We start from the raw sequence: 12,976 nt of genomic DNA on the forward strand, positions 1-12,976 counted from the left end.
GAATTTGGTGGGACTGCTGCTATGGAGGAACAGAGCTGTTTTGAGTCTAACCTCCTGTACCCTACTCTCTTCTATCAGATTGAGGTTTTAGAAGAAATGTTTGTGTGTTTGTTCTTGCTATATCTGTGAACTAAATATTCCTTCAGGTAAAAGCTGATGTTAATGACCATTATGGGTGTGATTTTTTTTTGGAGGGCAATTGGGGTTAAGTAACTTGCCCAAGGTTACACGGCTAGTTTATATGGGTGTGTTTTGCATGACTACACATGTATAACCTGTATCAAATAGTTTGCCTTCTCAGTGGGGGTGGGATGGGGAGAAAGGAAGGGAGAGAATTTGGAACTCAAAGTTTCAAAAACAAATGTTAAAAATTGCTTTGACATGTAACTGGAGAAAAATAAAATACCAAATTAAAAAAACTGATGTTAAGTGGCTAAATAGAACAGGAGTGATAGTTACTGAGCCCCTAAAATGGGGAGAATACTGTGGGGTCAAGCTAGTAGCAGAGGAAAGAGCTCTCCCAACGCTCTTATGGTGTCTGAGAACCTTGAGCCAGTGATAGAATAGGCCTGAATGAATTAATAAAACGTTCATTAAGTATTTACTGTACCCAACAGTTGGGTGGTACAGTGGATAGAGGGCCAGGCCTGGGGTCAGGTAAGATCTTGGTTTCAATCCAGCCTCAGATACTGGCTGTGTGACCCTGAGCAAGTCCCTTAACCCTGTTTGCCTCAGTTTCCTCATCTGTAAAATGAGGCGGGGAAGGAAATGACAAATCCCTCCAGTGTCTCTGCCAAGAAGACCCCAAACGGGGCCACAAAGCCAGGCACAACTGAACATCGGTAGTTATTTGCACGGGCCATAATCTGTGATGCAGCTTCTGTGAACATTTCTCTGCAGACGGCTCTTAGTCCATCCTTCCCTTGGAGTCTCTCGGTCATAGGGGAGGTACAAGGCAGCAGCCACACTTGCACAATGCCAGGCTGTTTCTCAGGAGTGTTGTTGCCATGGGCATGCTGCCTAAGCGCCCTGGAGCGAAGCTCGGCAGTGTCCCTAGGCAAGGAAGAAGCTGCAGCTGGAGTTCCGGATGACAGTGAAGAATGCATGAGGCGGGGGCACTGCAGTCCTGGGGGACAAAGGCACGGGGGCAGGAGATGCGGGGTGATGCATGCACGGCCAGGAATCCTCCTGGGCACGGATAAGGGGCGGGGCAGCAGTCTAACGATTCAGATGATTCTGCAGGTCTCAGGGAGCCCCTGCAGCGGTGGATGATGCTGGGAGGAGGAGAGCACCCACAGGGCCAGCAGCCCCGCACGTGGGTGTGGAGCCGCGCCGCGCATGCGCCCTCCGGCCTGACCACACCCGCTGACGTCATGCGCCGCTCGGGCTCCGGGGCGGCAGCACGCTCGCCATGATGGCCTCGGGCCGCCTCGGGCTGGCCCGGGGAGTGCTGGCGGGGCTGCGGCGGCCGGCGCTGGTGGTGCGCGCGGCCTGCGCCGCCACGAGCCTGGGCCGTCCTTCCCCGCCAGCCCCCGGGCCCGGCCGCGGTCGCCCGCTGAGCCTGTCGGCGGCCGCCATCGTAGCCGCGGCGCCCCGCCCCCTGCAGCCCTATCTGCGCCTCATGAGGCTGGACAAGCCTATCGGTGAGTGCGGGGGGCGGGGCGGGCGCGCGGACGGGAGCCGTGATTGGCCGATCCCTCTGGAGTGGCAGCGGCGCTGCTGGGCGGGGCGGGAGGGGAGGAGAGGAGGAGCGAGGGGCGAGGGGAGCGGGCCTAGCTTGGGATGAGAGGCTGGGGCCGAAGAAAGCTGAATTGTGAAGGTGGAAATGGAGCGGAGCTGAGGCTTCAGACAGAGGGGGAGACCCCGGAGCCCCCGGGCCGGCCGAGAATTTAGAGTCGCGACATCTCCCCTTCCTGGAGTCGCGACAGGCAGCGTTGTCGTGCGATGCCCGAGCAAGTGCTCAGTGCCCGGAAGGGCGCGGGAAGGAAGCGGTGCCAGCCCAGACGCTGCGTCGATTTGCTCTTTCCTTCTCCAGCTCGTTTTACAGGTGAGGAAACTAGGCAGAGTTAAGTGACTTGGCCAGGGTCACACAGCCAGTATCCGAGGTCAGATCTGAGCTCAGTAAAATGAGCCCTTCTGATTCCAGGCCCGTCTGGGCAGGCCACTTCACCCGTGTTTGCCTCAGTTTCCTCATCTGTAAAATGTGTAATAATTTATATAAATGTACGTAACATGTATATAATATATTAATATTAGTTAATAATATTCATTAATATATTACATCCAATATTAATATATAATTAATTAATATCGGTATATAATAATAAATGTTAAAACTACCCTGAGTAGTGCTGAGGATGAAATGAGATATTTTTAAAGCGCTTTGTAAACCTAACTTTTACTATTATGGACACCTGGAATAGGACAAGACTAAACGCATTAAAAGCAGCTTTTTAGTGAACGCTATAAACCCATATTGAGAAGGAAGTATATATACTTGTTCTTTGGACCTTACAGACTTCCCAATTCCCCTATGCACTGCTATTGTGATTCACCTAGGTGTACCCCCATAGGAGGAAAAGTTCACCTGGAGAAAACATTTTTATCTGCAAGCCGCAACTGTGAATGAATATCCTTGTTGAGGGTTGATTTAGCAAACTCTGGTCCAATGGGTGTCTCGGAATTAGCCCATCTCATTGGGGAGTGTAGGAATTGTGGACTTTGGACACTGCTGCAAAGCCAGAGGGCTTGGCCTGCTGGGGGGTTCCACCAAGGAGGAATCCACCGGACCATTAGCCATTGCTAATCGCTATTAAGAATCTGGCTGCTGAATTACAGTGAGACTGAAGAAAACCTTGTTAGATGTGTGGACGGAGGGCCCTTTAATTGATGACATTTTGATGGTCCATTTGAAAGTGGAAGAAGTGACTTCAGAAGCCACTTCTCATTTGATGGCCCACTTTAGGAATAGGGTTTGTCCTTTGTTCTCAAAGAGGACCATGACATCAGGACGATGGTGCCGTGACTTGGATTTGAATTGTATTTAAGTGAGGGAAGGCTGTGCGGAGTCACTTTCTTCTCCAGAGCCAGCTGGGTCCAATGGAGATAGAGATCAGGACAACTGAGATGGCCCAGGATGCAGTGGGAGACCTTGGCCTTCTAAAGCTAAGGTCTTCAGAGTTCTCACTTTGGGCCACTTACCTCCTCCTCCTCACTTAAATCCACAAGTCATGGCATCATCTTCCTGATGTCGTGGTCCTCTTCAAGAACAAAGGACAAACCACACACAGCAGCCACTTTAGGAAGTGACCATCATCCCAGGTGGCCCCCCTCAGGTGAGCCATGGAAGCCCTGGAGAGGCAGGAGGTTTGAGGGGAGCTATGCCTAGAGGACAAAGATCACCATCTGGATAAAGGTGGCAGGATGTCATAAACCAGCCTGAACTGATAATGGGGATGGATTTTGGGGGTTGAGGGGGACAAAGTCCTGCTTTGGGGCATAGCATCCTAGGCCATTACAATTCATTGGCAGCCCCTGGATTTGCTCAGGCCATCCCACATGTTAAAAATCAGGAAATGTCATATCTCTGGGGGCCACAGGGCCCAGAAATGTGCCAGGCCTGGGCTGATGGGTACCAGCACTTTCCACCAGAGATTTGTTAGTCTCCCTAAAGGTGATATGTTCATTGATTCCCTTCTCCATTATCTGAGTTAGTCAGTGAACCTTGTGTGGGCCATAAGATGTAATAAAAACGCATTTAATCGTGAGATGGTAACAAAGGCTACAAGTCCTAAGGTTTAAAATGTAGTACTTAAGCTAAAATGGCTACTCCCCTTCTCCACCCATTTAGCTTGGCAGCCTGCCCTGCTAGGTAAGGAAGGTGTTTCCCCTGGGCAGTAGGACTTCCAGTTCCCCTTGGACTGAATTTTTCATATGCCTCAGGAGATAAGGAAAACGAACCAGCGATGACCTTGGGAATAGCTTCTCTGTCCCCTTCAAGGCAAATGAGCCCAACCTACAAAAAACAGATGCCTCTGTTACCCACCTCACCACTGTCAACTCTGGCCACTTGGGTGCCTCCCTGTGAGAATGTGGACACTTCAGATGGCCCTGCCCCCTGGTTTGTTTACACTTTCCCCATTGTGGGAGTCAAGTTCCCCATTGCTGTCCACCCTGGTTAGTTTCTTTGTGTCTCTGTAGAATGGAGGACTGGGGCAGTCTTCTTGGTGGGCTGAGTTTGGGGCTACCTAGATGGCCTGTGAGGCTGAGGGAGAGGGGACAAGCCATCATTTATACAGATTCTTGGACAGTTTTTAGGGGCCTTGCCAAGTAGTTGGGATACTGGAAGCTTAAAGGTTAGACCATTAAGACCCCAGCATAATCCTTTGGCCAAATGAAAATAGTATACCTTCATTTTCACTGATCAAGGGACCCATTTTGCCTTCAGTATTGTGCAGGTTTGGGTTAAATCCCATAATACCATATGGTGTTTTTATTTGGTTTATCATTCTTAGGCAGTGGGCCTCATTAAGCATTGGAATGGGCTTTTCAAAGTCTAGTTTTTGTGGACCCTTCCATTTGCTAAATGGGCTGATTTTCTTATGCATGAAGGATCTATATACATTCATCCTTAGTTTACTGAATGGGGTCATTTTTCCATTTCAGTGCTTTCTTAATATCAGCTACAGGGATGTAGGGCTGATTGATCAGAGTGAGACTACCTCACTATTCAGTGTTCTGTCCCTAATCTGGTTCTGTCTGGAACCATAGGCCTGATATTGAAAACATGAGATACAAGAAAAATGCCGAATATTTCCTGCTAATTTCAAGTGTACCTTTCCTCTGGAGAGTGAGTGGGAAAATCATCTCCCTGGAAGCCAAGAAGGGCTGGGCAATGGAGGGAGGTGTAATGGACCTTGCCCTTGGAGAAGGTCTGGGTAAGGAATAAGTTAGAGGTGGGGAAGGTGTTGCCCAGATGATCCTTCTGGCTAGCCCATGTTTAAAAGTTGAGGGATGGGCAGTAAGATGAGTGAATTGAATGAAGCATTTATTAAGTGCTCACTGTATGCAAAGCACTGGAAAAGCAAACCACTGAGTAAGGCAGCCCTTCCCTGCTCTCCAGGAGCTCACTTTCTAATGGGGAGACCACACATAGTAACAGTGATGTGTCTGGCTCTGTGTGACCCTATCTGGGGTTTTCTTGGCAGAGATGCTGGAGTGGTTTGTCATCTTCTCCAGCTCATTTTGAGGTGGAGGTCCCCCACTGATGAGGGAACTGAGGCAAACAGGGTTAAGTGACCTGCCCAGCTAGTAAGTGCTAAGCACTGTACAAATATTATGTCATTTGATCTTCAAAACCATTCAGCAAGGTAGGTGCTGTGTAATCATCCCCATTTTACAGTTGAGCCAACTGAGGCAGAAAGGCTTGAGGAAACTGAGGCAAACAGGTTAAGTGACTTGCCTAGGGTCACATAGCTAGTTAAGTGTCTAAGGTCAAATTTGAACTCAGAATTTCCCGGCTCCAGCCCCATGCTTCATCCCTGCACCATCTAGGTTTCAAGAAAGTTTCAGCTGCAAGTCAGATGGAAAGGTCCTGTGGTCCTCAGGGTGCAGTGGCAAAGCAGGTGTTCATTTCTCTTCTTTACTACTGTCTTCACTTTGCCTCCTGTGCTTGTTGTTTATTCAGGGGCTGCTGCTCTGTGAGCTGAGCGCTTCCTTGGTTCTCCGGGGGCATTGCAGACCTAGGAGCTGCTCTCTTTCTTTATACAGACACTTCACAAAGTAACAAAATCTTCAATAGAAAATATTTCTTGGGCAGCCTTTCCCAGCTTTTTTTATTCTTCTTTTCAAGCTTTCACTCTTCTTTTGGAGAAGTTCTCCTCTCAGAGAAGGGCTTCCCAGAACAATAGCAGTGAGATCTTTCTGGGACTTTTTGGAGTCTGGATCTTGTAGCCTGGCAGAAGACAGCCAGTGACACCCAACCAGCCACATGAGGCCGGGTTGTGGGTGAGCTACCCCCAGCCCAGCCATGGCTGCAGCTTCAGCTCTGTCCACTCAGTTGGTTCGTGGTTTCAGCAGTCTGGTTCCCTGTCCAGGCTGGTGCCTCGTGCCTACCAATAGTGGGGCTTCTCCCTCATTTCCTGCCTAACTCTTTATATAGAGAGATGCTCTAAAGTCCAACATGAAGTTTTATGTCATGGAAACGAGGGACATTGTAATGCTGAGGCCCAGCAGGGATTGGCAGCCTGTAGTTTCCAGGTTAAATCCTGTCTTTTTCATCATGTTGGATGACTTGAGGCAAATATCAAGTCTACAGACTGTGGCAGGGCCACATCTGTCTCTGATTTGGCCACATTCTTGATCCTGTGCCCAGTTTGGGTTTTTTAAAATGGTCTAGGCTTGAATTGTCAAGATCTAACCCTTCTCCATGTCCCGCTGGTGTGCAAAAACTGAATACCAGGACAGACCAATTGTGGATTCAGTCAAGCCATCCATATAGGAAAAAACAAGTGTACGAAGAGTGACATTTGTCCAGCTTGTGACATACAGTTAGATGGGCCACCTGTGGGGCTCACCCATGAGCACATGTACCTTGGAAAGATTCTCTCAAATGGGCAATTTGATGGCATTAAACAGGAGGAGGAGGAGGAGAGCAGGCTGGATTACCTTTGGGAAAATGTGATGCTCTCTTAACATACCCCTGAACCAACATTCTGCCGGCTGCTGGGAGTCATGGAGCACTGTGTTCTTTGAAGAATGAAAAGTGAGCATTTCCCAGAAGGCAGTGGAGAAGCGTGTGATAGGCGTGATCAGGCCACAAGACCTAACGAATCTGGAATTAGGAAACAGACCTGGAGTAAAAGCATGTCATCAGAGATGGTGGTCAGGCTTCTCTGGAGTCTTTAATCCATGTTTTCCAGCCTATGTTTCACTTTTCTGCCCTGTGCCTACTAAGTATCAGAGCATCACTCAACTGAAATTGTTCTCTCCAGAGTTACTGGTGGATCTCTCAGTTGCCAAATGTGATGCCTTTTCTCTTTGCCTCTCTGAAGGGTTGGGTTGGGCACTGTGGACTACTCTCTTCTCCAGGATAGTCTCCCTTCTCAGGGTGTCTGCTGTTCTCTCTGGTTCTTCTATGACTGACCACTCCTCTGTCTCCTTTGCTGGTTCATCATCAGTATCATTCCTCCTACCATTGAAAGAGACTATACAACGTGAATCAAGTCTGTGAATCCACAGGGGAGAGTTCCTTTGGGACACTCCCGTCAACAAGGAAATAAAGGTGGCAAAGATCCGAGCACAATCCATGTATTAGCTAGACTGGCCGATAAATGGGGTCAGTGCCTCCTCAGTCGAGAGACCCCCCAATGGGAGAGGGCAGGGTCTTTTATGGTGACTACATCCAGGGCTATCTTCAGTCGTCCTGATCTATATCTGGCCACCGGACCCCGATGGCTCAGGAGGAGAAAATGAGGCTGGTGACTTGGCATAGCCCTTCCTCCCTCAGATCCAGTTCACCTCCCTGATCACCTCCATCTCCTTCTAGAATGAAGGACAGACCACCACAGGATGAAGGAACAGTCTCTAGCAACCTAGGTATGTCTTCTTCTGATTGGCCAGAAGGGAATCTCCAATATCAGTTCGAGGTTAGATTATTTGGACCTCCCTTTCTGAAGCTTCCTTAATTACAAACCAGAATAGGTGACAAGACAAAGGTAATACTATCCCCACTGGTGGACATTTCAGTGAAGAGGTGAGATAAATATCATCTCTGCTCCTTCCTATTATACCATTGGGGGATGAGATTGGTTATCAAGTGCAGAGAGTAGTAGATAAAGTCATTCTAGGTGATGGCTTAGTCTACAAGATAAGAATTGAACTTTGGCCTGAATTTACCTTAATCCCAAGAACAGCACTGTGATTCAAATGGCTTGAAGTTACCTCAGTAAAACTTACAACCACAAGGGGAATTATTAAATCTAGCTTGGTTATGTCTTAACAAAATAGAATTACCAATCACTTTTCAATTCCGCACTCCTCATCTAGTGGGTCAGTTTGGCTCATGTAGAAGCCTTGAGTGTTCTTTTCTGGAGTGAGTCCATTTGGGTCTGTGACTGCTGACCTGCCTGCACTTACGGGGCAGTATTTGCAAATTGAGTCCAGTCTTGGGGCAGCTAGGTGGCACAGTGAATAGATGACTGGGCCTAGAGTTGGGGAGGCTGAGTTAAAATCCGGCCTCAGACACTAGCTGTGTGACCTAGGCCCTGTATTTGCCTTAGTTTCCTCAGCTGTAAAAATGGGGATAATAGCACCTCCCTAACAGGGTTAGTGATTATGAGGCTCAAATGAGATAATATCTGTAAAAAGCACTTAGCATACTGCCCAGCACATAGTAGGTGATTTCATAAATGCTTGATTGCTTCCCTTCCCTGCCGCACAGCCCGCACAACTGCCCACTGGACATTTCAGACTGGAGGTTTCATAGTCATTTCAACCCAACATGTCCAAACAAAGCTTATTCCCCACAAACCCACCTCTTTTCTGAACTTCTCAAGATGCCATTTTATTCTCCCTCATTCGACATCTCACCATTATCCTTGATGCCTCATGGGCCATTAGCTCACTTATATATAGTTAAGTTGCAAAATCTTGTCATTTCTACCTCCGTGACACTCACATCACACCAGCGTCCCCCCTATTCACAACACAGCCACCCTGGTTCAGGCCTTCCTTTTGTCTTTTTTTCTTCTACAGCAAAACACACAAGGAGCATTGGGTACGGCACTGTATTCATACCGCTTTATTTTTTTAAGGACATAATAAATTCTGTTTTACTTTCAGAACTGCCCATCTTGTCCACGCCTCCTTTTAAATTTGGTACTTCCTTCTCGTCTTTACTGTGCATCTTTAAAAATGTTCCAATGGCCCTCTCTGTTGGGAGGCATCATTATTGCTAACTCTCTGTCAGGACATGGGTAGCATGATGCATCATTGGTTCTCCAGAAACATGGCTGGTCACGGCACCGATCAAAGTCTTTGAATCTTTCAAAAGTTGCTTTTCTTGATAGTGTTGCCATTCTTGTAAAAGTTATTCTCTTGGTTCTATTCTCTCCATTCAACATTAATTCATATTTCCCAAGGTTTCCTGAAATTATCTCCTTTGTCTTTTTTATGATGAATGATACTACATTATATATGTTTATGTAATGTTTATGCATATTTTATGCATACATTATGCAATTATATTGTGGATAATGTTTTTTTATGCATATTTGGTTCAGCCATTCTCCAATAGACTGACATCCCCTTAGTTTTGTTATTTTCCTTTTTTTCCCCTCCCTTCTGGATCAAGGACCTTGTTTTACTTAGAACTACTCCCTCCTGAGAAGATCAAAATTAATATTGCCTCAAGTTTCTCCTGTATTAATTATACAATTAAATTGATTTTATGCTGTTTTGATTTTTGTAATTGAGTCCACATTTGCCTAAAGCCATCTTTCTATGCACTTGAGTTGAGCTCAAGAATTCAATTTTCCCTCTGAATTAGTTTAAAGTTATAATTAAAAGAAAATTTATTATCTCTCATACAGGTAGCCCCTGGGATACTTTTAGGACATCTGTCTGTCATCTTTAAGCCCCACAAGTTAACATGGTACCATCCCCAAAAGATATGTCATCTGTCCTTGTCTGTCTTTCTGTAAGTAGGAGAGTTTTTATCTCTTCCAAGGAGACAACAGTAGTTCTGATCTCCTAGCAAAGATTACAAGGCACAAATGGGTCCCATAAAATATTTAACATTCCTTAGTTGTTGAAGAGCCCCACCTGGATGTAACCAGTCATTTTGTCCCCACTCCCACAATTCTGTTTACCCTGTAACCAGACTTTTGTTCTTCCCTACCTGCCCAGCTAAGTACTTCCCCAAATGACATGAAAGCTAGTAAGCCCTGCCTCAGAGTCTTTGGTTATCCGGAGGCTGCAGACCCAATTTACTGGCTAGTCCTAGCCAAACTAATACATTGACCATGCGCAGACCATTGTCTCCCAGTTTACCTTAATTTTCAAATAGAACACTCCCCGGTATTGCCCTCCCTCTTAACCACCTTCCTTAACCACCTTTGTTTCCCTGTTGAGCCTGATATATTTCTACCCCCAGGCTGTTTTTGTTTGTGTGTGTGTGTGTGTGTGTTTTCAACCCTCCTTTGCCCATTTCAGATGAGTGTGGTTTGCCTGATGCCCACTGCCTGACTACTTCCTCCATATTTGAATACTCTTCCCATGAACCTTACTTAGGAAAAATGATTGTGAGTCCCTCCCTTCTCCTTTCCACACTGGGGTATTCCTTTACCCTCCCTTCCCCTTCACCTGCTTTGAGGGTTTTAAAAATCCTCAGAACAGAATCAGTCCGCTTCTGTAACTTTGTTTTTTCTTATTTAACTCCCTCAAAACATCCTGTGAAAAAAATCAAGGTTCTGAAGGGACACAAGTTTCTTCCTCTCTTGGAATGTTAGCACTGTATCATCATACAGTTCCTTTCAATTGCTCAAATACCTTTCTGAGTTTTTCTGGGCTCTTGGGTTTGCATTTTAAAGCTCTTACTCAGCTCTGTTCTTTCGATCAGATGTCTTTGAAAGTCCTTTATACTATTAAAGGTCCATTCCCCCCACCCCAATAGGATCATGCTCAGCTTTGCAGAGTAAGTTATTATTGGTTGTCAGCCTATGCCTCTTGCCTTTTGAAACACTATTTAGATTAGAGATCTCTTGCTTCTAGTAGAAACTACCAGGTCTTATGTAGTCTGGAGTGTGGTACCTTGACGCATGAGCTCTTTATTTCTGGCTACATGGAGTATATTTTCTTTGATGAGGGAGCTCTGTGATTCCTTTCAGGGACTGATCTGTGGATTCTGTCTATCTTCACTTGGCCTTCTGGTTCTGACATAACTGGGCAGTCTTCATGATTTCTTACAGTATAGAATTGAGAAACCTTTTTGTTTTGTTTTTCATTTGTGCCTAAGTGGTTTGCTGTTACCTTCTCTACCCCATTTCATAGATGAGGAAACTGAGGCAAACAAGGTTAAATAACTTGCCCAGAATCACAACACAAAAGACAGTCCCTGTTAGAAACTTGTTAGAAAGTTGTTTTCCTTTTGTTGAACCGAAATCCTCCCTGAAACTTCCACCTTCAGTCTTACTACTTTGGGCCCAAAGCTAACTCCTCTTTCACAGGATCCCAGAGAGACAGAGAGTCTTAGGCATTGTTGGTTTGTCATCTGTGGAGGATTAATGGGGAAACGGGGGCAAGAATTGGGCAGGATGACAGGGTTTGGAGGGGTAATGATGTGTATCAGTAAAGGCAGATCTCTTAGCTGCCTTAGGCTGAGTTAAAGGTGGCGGCAGCTCAAACCTGTAGATCCACAGAGCTGAAAAGGCTTTGAGGATGGGCCTGGGACAGATTGTTATTCAGAGAAGTTCACCACTGACAGGTGATGCACATGATAGAATTTTTGACTGCAGCACCTTATTTGGGAGGGTGTTGGAGAGGTACCTGCCCTGATTAAATCACAGATCTTGAACTTGTATTTGTATCTCTGTTATCACTTTACTGAATTCTAAGCTCCTCTAGGGTGCAGTTGGATCCCATCTGTTTCCCAGACGCCTGGCACAGAGCCTGACCTATAGTCAGTGATTTTTGAAGGGACATGCTTTGAGATCATGAGTCTAGAAGTCCTGTACTGTCCTACCTTTGCATAATCCGTCTTTCTGGGCCTGGGTCGGCATTGCTCCCTTCTGGTCTGGAGGGCTCCTTTCCTTAGTCCCTGCTCATTGCTCTTACCTGGGCATACCTCAGTCTAAGCTTAGAATCATGGTGAGCTGGCCAGATGCCACTGCAGGACCTCTGCATCTCTGTCCTCTGCTCAGCCTTTACTCTCTGACTTCACAGTAACATTTGACATTGCTGAACGTTTTCTTCTCCTCCATTCTCTCTACTCCCTTGCCTTCCCTGACACTGTCTCCAGGTTCTCCTCTTGCAAAAGTACAATATGCCCGTAAAAATCTCTGGGGGTGATATGCCAAAAGACCACAAGATGGAGATAGAGGCCAAGAAATGAAACCTTGTAATTTGTACATTGAGGTGTGGACTTCTAATTTTCCAGAATGCAAAGCTAGGACCTTATGCAATAAAATGTGGAGAAAGAATATTTTACACATGCATATGATTCTAAAATATGAATTTAAATGCTTTTTATAAATTATTCATTAAAAACTAGAGATTTATATCTTTTTTGTTTAAATTCTCTCTTTTTTTTAATTTATGGACTAAAACAAGCATTTACATAATATAATAAAAGAAGATGATTCCACATGAAACTGCAGATCTATTATATACAACTTGCTATTCCTTTTAGATATATAATAAAGTTATCGTGTAAATTTCTTTTTTTTCCTTTATTCCCCCACACACACCCTAGAGATGGCTGCCATTAGACACATACACGTACACACACTATATATGTATATATGTAAAGTTATTCTATACATACTATTTGTTCTTTCTCTGGATGCAGAGCGTGTCTTTCTTTGTATGGACTTTATGGTTAATTTGGGTATTTATAATAGTCAAAATGACATATTTGCTCAAAGTCGTACTGAAGATTTATATCATTTTTTAAAGATCCTTTATCAGAAGACAAGTTCTATATTTCACTTAGTTCAAATCCAGCATCAGATACTGACTAACAATGGGATCCTGGGCAGGTCACTTCGTTTCTCTGCCTGTGTGTCCTTATCTATAACATGAGGATTATAACAGCACCTGCCTCCCAGGGGCGTTGTGTTGTGGGTGTGATTGTACTTGGAGGGGGAAGGGAGGCTTCTCTCTGCCGAGTCCAGCCTGCAGCTTGGAAGGTCCACTTGAGCCTTGAGGAGGAGGCAGAGGATGGGGAGATGGTTCCAGGGAGAGGGAACATTAGTTCGGA

At 45.8% G+C, this 12,976-nt stretch overlaps 1 protein-coding gene across 1 annotated transcript in view; it reads left to right on the plus strand.

The window, feature by feature from the left end:
* Positions 1-1,396: 1,396 nt before the first annotated feature.
* COQ2 (coenzyme Q2, polyprenyltransferase) overlaps positions 1,397-12,976 on the plus strand; it is a 34,743-nt gene continuing 23,163 nt past the window's right edge. Inside the window, exon 1 of the mRNA XM_069092245.1 lies at positions 1,397-1,643. Within this exon, the coding sequence (XP_068948346.1) occupies positions 1,412-1,643 (232 nt within the window). The 5' untranslated portion in view covers positions 1,397-1,411. The remainder of the gene's footprint in view (positions 1,644-12,976) is intronic.

This window comes from Petaurus breviceps, unplaced genomic scaffold, assembly GCF_028583685.1.
Source record: "Petaurus breviceps papuanus isolate PSGF00001 unplaced genomic scaffold, PetGlider_PUasm1.0 126, whole genome shotgun sequence".
Lineage (NCBI taxonomy): Eukaryota > Metazoa > Chordata > Mammalia > Diprotodontia > Petauridae > Petaurus > Petaurus breviceps.